Source organism: Aegilops tauschii, chromosome 7, assembly GCF_002575655.3.
Source record: "Aegilops tauschii subsp. strangulata cultivar AL8/78 chromosome 7, Aet v6.0, whole genome shotgun sequence".
NCBI lineage: Eukaryota > Viridiplantae > Streptophyta > Magnoliopsida > Poales > Poaceae > Aegilops > Aegilops tauschii.
Genome location: NC_053041.3, coordinates 52,591,155 through 52,605,262, shown reverse-complemented (window position 1 = coordinate 52,605,262; position 14,108 = coordinate 52,591,155). Strand labels below are relative to the sequence as shown.

Below are 14,108 nucleotides of genomic sequence, written 5' to 3'. Positions count from 1 at the left end.
CTACTAGTGGTTGTCTCCCCCGAGCCGCCAGGGAGGCGACGCGGGGGTTATGATCTTTTGTGCAACGCGCTAACTGTAGAAATGGAAAAGAGCCTCCTCGTATGTTGTGGCTTTTGATTGCAAAAAAAAAAAAAGAGAGTGGAGCTGGAGCTACAACAGACTTGCATCAAAACTGCAATGCTCTCTTAATGTGGTTTCTGGACAAGGGTCAATCAGCATGCCTGAAAACAACAAAACTAAAGACATGCTACTCGTCAAGCTTGTCTCAGGAATTGGTTAATTAATTAGGACATGAAAAAAATCATTTAGGTTACGCGTTACGAAATTTACATCATGACACTTTTTTTGTTTAGCACATTTATAGCTGTGGCACTACGAGAGACAGGCAGAGAGAGTTGCCATCTAGCGAGCATGACGTTAGGGTGACCTGTGCTGGCCTAGATAATTGGTGACCACAAAACTGGTTTCCTTTGTGGAGCATGGCAAAGTTTTCATGGAAGAATGATGCATATAGCTATTGCTCCCTCCGTTCCTAAATACTTGTCTTTTTAGGCATTTTAACAAGTGACTACATACAGAATAAAATGAGTGAATCTACACTATAAAATATGTCTACATACATCCGTATGTGATATTTATTTGAAATGCCTAGAAAGACAAGTATTTAGGAACGGAGGGAGTAGAAGTTTTCTTGTTCTGAATCGTTGCTAGTGTCTGCCATGCAAGTGGTTTCCTTTCAGAAGCAGGTGCAAGATGTACTAGGCGTGTGTGACCACAGTAGTAAGTTGTTCAGCGTTCAGACATGCAATTACTATCATAATCAATGCTGGAGAGGACAGAACCCTACAGGGATTTTGAAGATAAGGTTTGGAATTCTCTCACTGGTGGCCATGGATGGCAAGCTTACAACGATTTTCACCAAACTGGCCACTCAGTCACTGATGTACTTACTCCCTACGTCCCTAGTGTGAGCCAGCCAAGGACGACGAAAACATGCTTTGGGTCATCGTTTAGCTGGCTGGATGGAGAGGTGGTTGTGACGACGATTTGGCAGACCACGAGCCCTAGTTTTGAGTTTTGACCTCTTCTTCCTTCTTCATGTGATACACAACACTCTGGCCATTAACTCTTGCACCTCTCTGGCCATTAACTCTTTTGGCGCTCGGGCCATTAAAAGCTTTTTCTTCGCCCCAAGGCAGCCATACGTGGCATTTTTTTTTTGCTCAAGTATATTTAACTCGCATGATGAACTATGTATAAATCAATAAAAGGTTGTGTGCATCACTCGATGCAATGGCTAAGACTACCCACAGTGGGAGTAACATAGGTAGTAACATCACACATATCTAGATAAATAGATGATGTGGCAAGCAATAAATGAAGAAATGGAGTAAAGTGGTAACATAGCTAGCTACTCCCTCCGTCCTAGTTCGCAAGGCAAAGTTTTCAAATATCTTGGCCCAAGGTGAATTTCCATTGGCTCTGATTTTCCACGTAAAAAACCGCCCGATCGCTGCATGCAGCGCCAATCTCGCGCTCCTTCCTCTGCCCCGCGCGTTGTTTCCGCCTCGCGCGCTCCTTCCTCCTTCGGCGCGATATTTTCCCCTTAAATTTTGCTATCGCGCCCAGATTTCTTTCCTAAACCAGAGATTTGATTCCGCGCGCAAGGATTTCGTTCCAAACTCAAACGAAAGCAGCGCCCAGATTTCTTTATATAGCCATGGACTTACGGAGACGAACAGCCCAGTCTAGCGCCAATCTCATCTCCTCTCCTCCTCGATTTCATGGCGTCGGACGGGGGAGACGAGGGACATCGTCGTCCGCCGCCTCTTGGCCTCCGAGGCCTGACTCGCGCTGCCTTCCTTCCTCGTTCCGGCGATGGCGGCGGCCTTCCTCCACTTCGTACTCGTCATGGCGGCGGCCTTCCTCCACTCGGTCTTGCAGGTCGAGGACCACTGCCGTCGTTCTCCATTGGAACGGCTGCCTCTACACCGGTGTCCAGCCCCAGCGTCGGAGGGAGACGCCGCGTCGGTCTGTCGCGCCCACCTCGACCTCCTTCTCCAAATCAGGCAGGCTCGTCGAACTGGGCCACCCCGCCGGGCGGGAGCGGCAGTGCAAGCGCCGCCGGAAGGACGTCCTCCTACGTCGGCTTGAACATCATGAACGGCTCCATCTGCGTCGGACCAAATTCGTCCGTATTCTGCACGAGAGGTACATAGTCCTTCTTGCCTGTGATACGCTATGTTTTGTTAGGAATAATTTGTTCTGTGACTGTGATATCCTTGCATACTCAAGTGTACAAATAATTTGTTCTATGTAGGCCGTACCAGTGAGTTTGCTGCATCTACTAACGGCAGAGAAGGCGGCTGGCGTGGCGCTGGATATAATCCAAATTTTGACAACGCTGACGAGTATCCTCCACGCCCGGAACATGTAGAAGCACCTTCTGCAAAAGAGATTGATTTGAGTAGGTTTTTCATCTCCAACTCAACCATGATTTGTTTTCAGTTTTGTTTAGTAGCAGCATATTTGGTTTGTGCTTATGATTTGTTTTCATGTGTGTAGATGCTTTGGCTAACAAGAATAACAGAGAACAGTACACTGTCGAAGACAAGCGTAATATTTACGCTATGCTGCTTGCTCGAAATGGAGAGCGTGGAAGGTTAAAGAAGGGGGTTTTGGATTCTGTTGTACGTGATGGAAATTGTTCTCGGAGGTGCGTGAGTAGGATTTGGAAAGAAACGAAGACAGGAGGTGGCGTTAACTCTATCAAGAACAATTTGAAGTTAAAAACGGGAAGGAAGAAAATGAGTTTGGATATTGAGGCATTAGAAGCCATTCCACCTGGTGAGAGGACCACAATTCGACAAGTTGCTGCTGGACTTAACATGTCCAAAAGCACAGTTCACCGTAGGTATGAAAAAAAAGCATTAGTTCTTACATTTCGATGATGACCGAAATCATGATCAACTTTTCTTGTTTCTGTCTAGGTTGAAGGAGAAGGTAATGAGACGAGTTTCAAATGAACTGAAACCTTCATTAACTGAAGCCAACAAGAAGGCACGTGTGGCGTATTGCCTTGAGAATTTGGAGCCAAGTTCATTGGAGGACAATCCCACTTTTAAAGCTAGTTTTAACAAGGTTCATTTGGATGAGAAGATCTTCTACCGTACAAGGAAGACACAGAAAATGTACTTGAGTCATAGAGAGGAAGCACCAGAAAGAGAATGCAAACATAAAAACCACATCCAGCAGATCATGTTCTTGTCCGCTATGGCAAGGCCAAGGTATGATTCTCAAGGAAATTGTGTGTTTGATGGAAAAATAGGTGTGTGGGCATTTGTTGATTGGGTGCAAGCTCAAAAGAAGAGTGCTAACAGGTAAACTACCATGATGTTTTTTAAGCATGATCTACATCAAGTGTGAAATTCGTTTGCTAAAGTAACATATTTTTTCTTTCAATGTAGAGGGAGAGGAGAATGGGAGCTCAAGCCTTCATCTTCGGTGGACAGGAACAAAAGTAGGGAGTACATTGTGCAGTATGTACTGCCTGCTATAAAGGAAAAATGGCCTGAGAGTGATAGATGGAACACCGTGTACATTCAGCAAGACAATGCAAGAACTCATGTTTTAGCAAATGATCCCATTTTTGCAATGGAAGCGGCAAAGGGAGGTTGGGATATCAGAATTGTAAATCAACCACCAAATTCACCTGACTGTAACATACTTGATCTTGGGTGGTTTGCCTCCATTCAATCTATGTTCCATAGGAAAATGCCCAAAACCCTTCCAGAGATTGTTCAGAAGGTAGCACTCCATTTTAGCTATGCAACTTATTAATATTTGTGCACAGCGACCTAACTTCATGTTTTTTCAATTGTTCCACGGGTTAATGAAAGCCTTGCTCAGTACCCACATCGTAAGCTTAATAGAATCTGGTTAAGCCATCAAGCTTGTATGAGGGAAATTATTAAGCACAAGGGGTCGATGCACTATGATACACCTCACATGAAGAAAAAAACATTAGAGAGGCTAGGTCTACTGTCGGTCCGTCTGACGGTTGATAAAGATTATGTTGACGCTGCCATTGAGTATTTGAACTCACCTTAGGAGGAATGAGTGTTTTAGTTTATCACTGGAACAGTTGCACTTTGTTGTTTAATCGCAGCAACAAAACTCATGTGATCACAAGAATTGGTCGTGCTCACTATACAATGCCCGCCCATGACTGCACATTCTCAAAGCATGGTGTACAAATGTTGTGGTCATTTTAGATGAGTACGTGAGACAAGTATACAAATATTGTGATCAATTTTTTACTAGCAACATCTTTGGTTTAAGTTTTTGTTTATCACTGGAACAGTTTGCCACTGCAATATATATTTTCAGTACTCCATACTCACAATCTAAACGGAAATAACCACTGCAATATCCTCACAATCTATAGATCACAAATAACAACTGCAATATTCATTCCATGATTCACATCAAGATTCATAATTCGAAAATAAATTCCACTGCAACAAGATCATGATTCATAAAACACACACCATCTTCACACATCAAGAGACATGGCTATTTCTTCCTCAACATAAACCCTAATTCATCTCGGTGTCAGCCACAAATGCATTCTCATCTTCGGCAACTGCAGTGGTGTTGCGACCGCAACGAGAACACACACCATCTTCACCTACTCCGACAATCGTCGCGCAGTCCTTGCACCAGTAGTCGTCACAGAGAAGTGGATTTCCACACACATCACAAGGTACCACGTCCATTGGCACCGGCAAGGAGCAAGCTAGACAACGGAATATCGAAGAATCACCTCGAACACCACAGTTACGGCACATTGCCAGGAACAAGCATCCATCACATGAAGATTCCAACGTAGTCCTCCGTCCAATCGCAAGATTGGTGTTGCGAATGTACCTTGCCCTAGCCGAGAACCTTGAATCACCAGCTCCGACATTCGTTCCACGATCTACTTTCTGAAAAAGATCTTGAATGGTTGTGTAAATCATCTCAAATTCATCCTCAAGTTCTTCCACCTCGCCTTGTGTGACTTCCACCTCGCCATCTGCCTCCTCCACCTCGGCATCTGCCTCCTCTACCTCGGCATCTACCTCCCCCACCTCGGCACAGACCTCCTCCATGCCCTCCACGTCCATGATAGTTGGGGGGAGATGAGGCAATGAACTGAATGTGTGGGAAGAGGAGGAACATGCGTTGCCATTTTATACAAGTTTCAGCATGCAAAACAGTAACCGTTTCACACTGCATTGTGGAAGAGGAAGATGAGAGGAAGTACTCCAACACGCATTAGAATTGTGGTGCATGCAGCGTGGGAAGAGGAGTAAGTGTTGTGGTGCATGCAGATTTAGTGGAGTGGTTTCCCACGGTGAAAGAGGAGTGGATCAGCTTTTGCATGCAAACATTGATGGACTACTAGTGCCAAATTGAATACAAATGTGCCTAGGGGGTGGAAGATTTTGGGACAAATAGTTTTTGGGATTTTGCCTTGCGAACTGGGACGGAGGGAGTACTAGTAGTATGAGTAACATCACACATATCAAGGCAAAATGAGTCTATAGCCTAATAAATGAAGTGTTGCATGTTACCACACATATGTTACTCCCCACTATAGAGGTAGTAACATAGACTAGTAACATGTGCATGTTACTAGTCTATGTTACTACCCATTGTGGCCAGTCTAAGGGTGTTCCCCTCTCGAAAAAAAACTATTGCCAACTCTTGGGACAACAAATATGGAGTCATTTGTTAGAATATTTGGGCATGGGCAATAGCTAATTCCACTCAAAGGCCCATCTATATGGCAGAAAAAAGTGGAGTTGCAATATTTAGTCCACCCAACTAGTGGAGGTGAAGTTTGACCTCCTTATATAAAGAAGTCTATGCGCTTCACTAAGTATAAGTGATAGGTATGACCGTATGAATGCAGAGGGGGTCATCCTCCTTTTCGAAAAAAAAGTGATGGGTATGAGGACAGAAAGAGAACCCACACACATGTGTTCGCCTCGCCTTACCGAGCTCAGGAGGGGGCACGCGACATGCGCGTGAATTGTCCACCAAAATCCGTTACATGACCTGGCATGAGTGCAGCTTCCATTCATTGTTTTATTTATTTTTTGTTTTCTGACCATTAAGTTTGTGGGTTGGAAACCTATTTGGGTTAGACCGTGATCGTGATACGTCGGTTCTCCTTTATAAATGATATATCGGCCACCATCGAAGACACATCGTTGCTCTGTGCCGTCATCGTAGTCTACTCCATCCCGATCGCATGCATGCAACGATGAACGTGGGAGCGGGCTGGCTCCATTGATTGCACAGAGAGAGAGGGCAAATAAGGTTTTTGAGAAGCCCTTCATGCGGTTGCTCGTGTTTCTTCACCACATGTCGTCTTCCTCTCAAGTCAGGCAGCGATACGCATCACCGTCTCCATCGTTGTCCGCTTTGAACGGTATTTGGCAATATCTTCGTCAACAACATCGCCTCTGCAATAGTCACAACTATTTCATCTGCAAATGAACAATGCACGCGACATGTTTCATTCTACTCTTTAATTAAGGTTGATGCATGTATGATGTTGTTGACTAATTAGTACAATGGAGATATACATGCCAATAGTTGCTTTAATCGTGATTTATGTTGTTGAATTCATCATAAATTGTCTATTCATCCAATGACCCAAATAATTTTTTTTTGCGGGAGAACGATCCAAATAGCTTAATGTCGGCAATTTTCTGAATTAACTATGGCAGATTTTTGTGATTCACTAAGGCTGGATAAATTCACCATCATGCACTTTAAGAAGTGGAAGGTAAAGGCCATGCATTGACTTAGGCTTTGAAAGCATCCTTAGTTAGTAATGGCGAGCCTGAAGGAAGATCTTTGACGATGATGAGAGAAAATTCGAGGGACCCAATACTATCTTTGTGGAATGTGTCCTATTTACTCAATGGCTCGATTACGATGGTTGATGTCAATCGACTTAACCGATGAAACTGACTCTTTTTCGATGGCGGTTGCATCCTTGATGTGTTTCCTCGGTAAGATCGGATTCTGTCTTTCGCAGACGACACATTTGAAAAACAAAGGTTCCGCTCAAGGTTAAGATTTTAGTGTGGCTTGTAAAACAATAAGAATGTCATTTGCGATAGCCATCATGGCCACACAAGGAAGAGTGCGGCCATCGTCACAATTTTAGGCCCTGTTGAGGAGGAGTAATAATCCAAGGCTTTGGGGAGGCAATGCCACGAGCGGACCACTGTTAAACAACCATTGCAGGTGCACTAAACAACAGAGGCTACGACAACAACCGCCTCCAGGCTCTGCAGGAGCCCATTGTTTTGTTTTTACCTGCCCTCTGCGCCACATAAAAACGCAGGCACGGGACGGGAGTGCATGGCTTAGGAGGAGCCAGGGAATTTATCTTTTGTCCTAATACGTGTCATCTGCCACCAAGAAGAAGCAGACTATTATTAGGTTAGAAACACTGCACTTGAGCTGAGCATGAGCATTGCAAATCCAAGAGGATCATTTCCTCATTATTCAGAGAGCAGTGACATGCATTGCGCGCGCGCATGATCGATCCATCGATCATTGTGAGATCACCGGAAGCTGCCTTTTGGCCGCCCATGTCGATCGCACCAACACTTTTCATGATGAACACCATAGACAAAAAATAAAAAGGGACTTGTGTCAGCTCAGCTCACACTTTCTTTCATCAACACTTTGTTCTTTTTGGACGATGGTCCATACACAAGTGAAGACCACCACAGATGAATGGGAACTTGGTAAAAATCGTAAATGTACTGCTACTTGTCTTAGTTTGGCTTAAGCATTTGCCATGGCATCAATCAGTCAGTCTGCGGCCGTCCATGTGATGTCGCCCTCGAAGATCCAATGGCAGACCTCTGTTTTGCCGGGCTCACCGCCGAGGAGCACGAACGCGCCATGGCTCGGGCTCCAGTCGGACGTGTCAAGGTGGCAGATGGCCACCCCGCGGTTGATCCTCTGATCGTCGGAGCCGGCGGCGAAGATGTCGGCCTCGTACACCCGCGCCTTGGGCACCGAGTGGCAGTAGTACACCAGGTACGGGAACAGGCTCTGGTGGCACGACACGGCCCGCGCCGGCACCGCCTCGCCGCCGGTGACGCTGCCCAGCCTGACCTCCGCGCCGCTGCCCGCCGTCGAGGCCGTGCTGCGCACCACGATGTCGTCGCCCAGCATCTCCACGGCGAAGTCCACGACGTCCTCGGCCGACGTCGCGCACCGCTTGGTCTCGCCCCGGCTCGGCGCGCGCCCGCACTCCGCCACCGTGGACGCCACCGCCTTGCCCAGCGCCGTGTCCGGCGGCGCCCTGAAGGCCTCCCACACGGCGCTCGCCTCGAACGGGATCTTCCTGGCGATGTCCCTCGGCAGGAACGCCCTCGGCGGCAGCTTGTCCCTGATGTCCGGCATCGGCATCCGGTTCCCGGCCACCAGCTCCCTCTCCCTGAAGAACTTGCCCGGCTCCGGAGACCACTTCGTCTTCTTCAGACGCTGATGCTGCTCCTCGGATGTGGATGCCGTCGTCGCCGCCGCCGACGTGTTGTGGTACTCCTTGAAGTCGACGCCGGTCTTGGCGTACGCCTTGAACGTGGTGTTGTCGCCGGCGTACCCCTTGAACTCGATCTCGTGGTTGCGGTTGCCGCCCTGGCCGTACCCTTTGAAGTCGACGCTGCCGGCGTTGGCCGACCCGCCGTAGCTCTCGAACTCGGCGGCCCCGCCGTTGGCGCCCTTGCCGACGTAGGACGCGAAGCTGTCGTCCCCGACGTTGGACCCGTCGCGGTACCCCTTGAACGTGTCCACCCCGGCGTTGCCGCCGGCCCCGTAGCTCCGGAACGTGTTCTCCGGCACGTTCCCCTCCACGCCGTACCCCGTGAAGCTGTCGGTGGCGCCGTTGGCCGACTCGCCGTAGTTGGCGAAGCCGGAGCTGAGCGTGTTGGTGTCGTTGCCGTACGACGCGAAGGTCTCCCGCAGGCTGTTGCCGCTCTTGCCGTAGCCGGCGAAGCTGCTCTCCCCGCCGTTGGACTCCTGGGAGTAGGACGTGAACCCGCGGCTCCGCCCGTTGGCCCCGGCGTCGTAGTTGGTGAACCTGGACTCCGGCACGTTGGTGTTGGCGGCGTAGGCGGTGAAGGAGCCCGACCCGCCCGTGGCGCCGCCGGCGTAGGAGGTGAAGTTGGCGGTCACCACGTTGCCGTTGGCCTCGTAGCTGCTGAACGAGTCCGCCCACGCCGACGAGTCCCGGCCGTAGCGGCGGAACGAGTCGGCGGCGATGTTGACGTCCGGGGAGTAGTTGTTGAACCCGTCGGTGCCGGCGCCCGCGCCGGAGCCGTAGTTGGTGAAGTTGGCGTCCCTGTAGCTCGTGAACGGGCCCTTTCGGGCGGCCAGCGACGCCTCATAAGAATCAGAATCAGAATCAGAGGACGAGGGGCACAGCAGGGCGGCCTTGGAGCAGAGCGTGGGCAGGCGGGCGCGGATGTCGGGGAGCGAGGAGGGGAAGGAGGCGGCGTCGGCGGCGGGCAAAGGGGAGAGCTTGGAGACGAAGAAGGCAGGATGGGGGCGGTTGTTGGGCACCTTGCGGTTCCAGTACCGGATGAAGGCCGCCTTCGCCGTGAACGGGTTCACCGACGAGGAAGACGCGGCCGGGGCGCCGGCGGCATTGCCAGGGAGCAGCAGGAGGAGCACTAGGAGCGGGGTGGCGAGGACGGGGCGGGGAGGAGAAGCCATCGGAGGCCAGGACGGAGGTTTGGGGGCTGGGGGATTGGAGCTGGAGGCGAAGAGAGATTAATAGGAAGCAGAGTGAGAGTGGGAATGGAGGGAGTGTGAAACTGTGACTCGCAACGACCGAGTTCGAGCATGGCAGCAATTTGAACAAGCTTTCAAGTTTCAAGAGAGCATGACCGAGGGAGGCGGGCAGAGGAACACGCATTTACGCGTGATGAATTCTCATGCCGTCGTCTGGTACTGCAGGTCCGTAGAGACCATTAATGACCCCGTGTGTTTCAGGTTCATTACTCTGATAACTTTGTAGTTTCCTCTTGGCACCCTAATAATCAACTTCATGGAGGCAAATCAACTGAGCAGGGTGTGCTCTGTTTTCAACTTTTCACGCATACATAATTGCTTAAACGCATTTCAACATCGATTTTTCTGCCACATGTTCCACGAATGCCGTTCCATGGTAAAAATTTGCAAGCGAGCAAAACATTTGTTAATGTCTGCTAAAAAAAAACTTTTTTATTATTTCTTTTGATTTTACTCTTCTCCCGACCGAGCTCATGCGATGCGAGCTCAAGCTGAGATGACCACTTTCACTCATGCATTATATATCCTATTATCAGGCTGCCATCCAAATCGGTTGAGTAAACCCGAGTGTCAAGCACAACCACTCACCCGGATTTGAATCTTAAGTTTAGGTTACATTTACACCCCGTCAACCAGTGACCGAAATAATTCATAGTACCATAATCAAACTAATTACCGAATGAATATAATTCTTTGTTATGAAGTATTTGTTTCAAACTCAAAAGTGGTTTGCGTTTTTTTAAAGCGACCACAATCAAACAAAGAGTGAGAATGAAATGTGCTTCTCAAATATGGTGGATACATATTTTAGTCGGAGTTCATCTTGATTTTTCTTCCTATTTGAAATAAAGAGAGGAGATGAAAGGACTTCTCCAGATAGGACCCTTGCAATTTGGTATATTTCAAACCATTTTTGGTATTTGTAAAAACCTACTAGAATTAATTGAAGGGAATATATAAATGTCTAAATGAGCTATTAGAAATAATTATGAAAATGAGTTTAGTCCGGAAATATTTTTTATGGGCCCATTGTAGTTATTCTGATTTAATGTGATTTTTTTTTGGATTTTCTAGGAAAAAGGTGTGATAACATTAAATCAAAACCTTTTCTGTTTATTTAGAAATAGAAACTAAACCTTGAACCTATTTGGCCGAATCTATCTATGTCCCTCTATCTCTCGCCCGCGCGCACAGAATAGCAACCAAGCCCATAGATCAAGGGAGTTTCGCGGAGTGCACTATATAGCCTGCTCTTCCACACCAGTGCAGCACCTCCCCCGGCCCCCTTCCTGACCTTACCCCACCTCGCCCGCGCCCGCGCCGCCGCTGCCACCCCACCTCGCCCGCGCAGCCGCTGCCATCCTGGCCTCAAACCCTCCCCAGCCCCTCTGTTCATTTCCTTTACCCTCGGCCTCAACCCTAGCGCCACCGCTCTCAGATTCGAACTCTTGTCTCACGTGCCCCCCTCATGGAGCCAGTCCAAGGCATGCTTGCCATCACCTTTCTACTTCCAGATCGAGACCAATGTGGTGTTTCTCTCTGAGGGTTGGACTAGACCAATGTGGTGCAGAAGGAAGGGATAGTGCTGGATATCAGAACAGCTAGAGGACAGAGGTTGATGGGCACATTGAAGGTCTTATTTGGGCCCGATGCGCCATAGTGTGGTGGCTCGTTCACGGATGTGCGCTTACTTTCAAGGAGATAGCAATTCCTTTTATCATGTGTGCATCTTTGTGGTCTTAACAGAAGGCAATGATTGTGTGGTAGAGAAGTAGTAGTCTTTTTTTGAACGATAACAGGAGAGCTGTTATATTCATTGTGAAGAAGAAGATGGTACAAGGACCCAAACTGCTTGGTTTATTAAAAGGAAAACCAGGCAAAAATCTGCACAACGCCTAGCTAGACTAGGCATAAAGCACACAAAACATACAACATGCCAGAAGGCCACACTCCACAACACACCCGGCCGGGCACTCGAGCGCCTGCGCTTCTTCTAGAGTACACACCGAAAACCGTTGTATCAATCCGAGCTGCCACCGAGAAGTAGTAGTCTTGTTGGCTAGCTTGCTGCTCCTACAAGTTCAGCTATATTGTTTTTTTGTGAGTCATAAAATCTAGGCGTTCTGCTTTACATGGGCATGATTTATACTTCATTTCTGCCTCGCTAGTTAGCTTACAAGACAACTGCACAACAAGTTCAAGTGATTAAAATTGCCGGTTGTGCAATCAAGTGAAGTTTGTAAATTTGCCTATCGTCTTTTTTTTTTAAATTTTTTTTAAGAATCTCTTTTGGATATTCGAAACGTCATTGTATTAGTCAGCAATAGTTCAGTTCGAATAGTAATCCCGTAAGCTTTCCTAGAATCTCATGTTGTTATGGCATCTAGTTGATTTCGCCTTGGTCTGATTTTGTACAGGGTAGCTCTAATCAGCATGAGAAAGCTTCTACCCCAGGAGATTCGTCCTGATCAGTCCGAAAAATATTTTTAATGCTTCAAACCAGATATATATTTCTAGGAAAAGTTTTACCAGAATGTGCTTATCCTACAATAAAATTGTCCATGCTTTTACATCCAACCTGGTGTACCACTGCCACTCGGTGCCCAAGGCGCGGGTGTACGATAGTCGCAAGATCAATCGTGCGGCGGCGATATGTCACCTTGAGACCTCTGACTGGAGCCCGAGTCATGGGGCGTTCGTCCTCCTCGGCGTTGAGCCCGGGAAAACAGAGGTCTCCCATTGGATCTTCGAGGGCGACATGACATGGGCAGTCGCAGATTGATTGATTGATGCCATGGAGTAGTAGTACATTTACCAAGTTCTCATTCACCAGTGGTCTTCTCACTTGTGTATGGACCATCGTCCAAAAAGAACAGTGTTGAAAGAAAGTGTGAGCTGAGCTGACCGAAGTCCCTTTTTTATTTTATTTTATGTTGTCTATCGTGTTCATGATTAAAAGTGATGTTTGGATTCTTGGTGCCATCGACATGGGCGGCGAGAAGGCAGCTTCCAGTGATCTCACAACGCTCGATCGACCATGGGCGCGCGCATTGCATGTCACTCCTTGAGGATCTGAGAATAATGAGGAAATGATCCTCTTGGATTTGCAACGCTCATGCTGAGTGCATGTGCAAGCGCAGTGCTTCTAACCTAATAATCTGCCTCTTCTTGGTGGCAGAGGACACATATTAGGACAAAAGATAAATTCCCTGGCTCCTAAGCCATGCACTCCCGTCTCGTGCCTGCGTTTTTATGTGGCGCAGAGCACATGTATAATCCTGCAGAGTCTGGAGGTGGTTGTTGTCGTCGTAGCCCCTGTTATTTAGTGCATCTGCAAGGGCGGTTTAACAGTGGTCCGCTTTTGGCGTTGCCTCCCCAGACGGCAACTGATTAAGCCTTGGATTATCACTGCTCCACAGGGCCTAAGATTGTGATGATGGCCACTTTTTCCTACACAATATACATGGTCGGTTGATCATGATGGCTATCACAAAAGGGCATGCTTATTGTTTTACAATGCCGAGAATGCCAATCTGTAGTCACAAACACCTCTCCATCCAGCCAGCTAACGATGAAATAATGTTTTTTCTTTGAAAGGATGCTGAAATGATGTTCCAAACCATGCTTTTGTCGTTCGTGGCTGGCTCACACCAGGGACGGAGGGAGTGGCCGGTTTGGTGAATCGTTGTTAAGCCTATCATCCATGGTCACCAGCGAGAGAAGAGAAAACCTTATCTTCAAATCTCTGTAGGTTTCTGACCAGCATTGATTATGATGATTGCATGTCTGAACTCTGAGCATTTACTACTGCCATCCAGCTGTGGTCACAGACCTAGGGGTGTTTGGTTCAGAAGTCCTAGGACTTTTTCTAGTCCCAGGGACTAATCAAAAAAGACTCTCTAGTAGAGTCTTTTCTAGTCCCTGTAGAAAAAGTCCCTCCGTTTGGTTACTAGGGACTTTTTAGGGACTTTTTCTAGTCTCTGGGACTAAAAAGTCCCTGAACCAAACACCCCCCTAGTGCTTCTGAAATGAAACCACTTGCATGGCAGATAGCAACGATTCTTCAAAACAACAAAAAACTACAGTAGTAGTTCCTCTAGCTTCTAGCTATGCATCATTTTTTTTCCATCAAAACTTTATCTTTTCCACTAGCAATTAGCCGGCAAAAGCTGATCAAAGCCCAAGATCCATCTCTTGGCAAAGTAAAAGAGTGACAAAGGAAAGCAGTTTTGTGG

At 47.7% G+C, this 14,108-nt stretch overlaps 2 protein-coding genes across 2 annotated transcripts; one reads left to right on the top strand and one right to left on the bottom strand.

Moving 5' to 3' along the window:
- Nucleotides 1-2,254: 2,254 nt before the first annotated feature.
- LOC141027658 (uncharacterized) lies at nucleotides 2,255-4,819 on the top strand. The gene is made up of 4 exons (XM_073504812.1): nucleotides 2,255-2,914; nucleotides 2,991-3,380; nucleotides 3,468-3,806; nucleotides 3,888-4,819. Exons 1-4 carry the CDS (start codon nucleotides 2,556-2,558, stop codon nucleotides 4,108-4,110), a joined length of 1,311 nt encoding a protein of 436 aa, XP_073360913.1. The 5' UTR covers nucleotides 2,255-2,555; the 3' UTR covers nucleotides 4,111-4,819.
- Nucleotides 4,820-7,706: 2,887 nt separating this feature from the next.
- Nucleotides 7,707-10,023, bottom strand: LOC109739239 (BURP domain-containing protein 12). Its single transcript, XM_020298327.4, has one exon. The coding sequence runs from the start codon at nucleotides 9,793-9,795 to the stop codon at nucleotides 7,885-7,887; it is 1,911 nt and encodes a 636-aa protein (XP_020153916.1). The 5' UTR covers nucleotides 9,796-10,023; the 3' UTR covers nucleotides 7,707-7,884.
- Between the last annotated feature and the right edge of the window lie 4,085 nt (nucleotides 10,024-14,108).

Coding starts and splice junctions, on each gene's coding strand:
- LOC141027658 (XM_073504812.1), top strand. CDS start 2,556: ATGTGTGTAGATGCTTTGGCTAACAAGAATAACAGAGAACAGTACACT. Junction 3,381..3,467: donor CAAAAGAAGAGTGCTAACAG/GTAAACTACCAT, acceptor CTTTCAATGTAG/AGGGAGAGGAGAATGGGAGC. Junction 3,807..3,887: donor CTTCCAGAGATTGTTCAGAA/GGTAGCACTCCA, acceptor AATTGTTCCACG/GGTTAATGAAAGCCTTGCTC.
- LOC109739239 (XM_020298327.4), bottom strand. CDS start 9,795: ATGGCTTCTCCTCCCCGCCCCGTCCTCGCCACCCCGCTCCTAGTGCTC.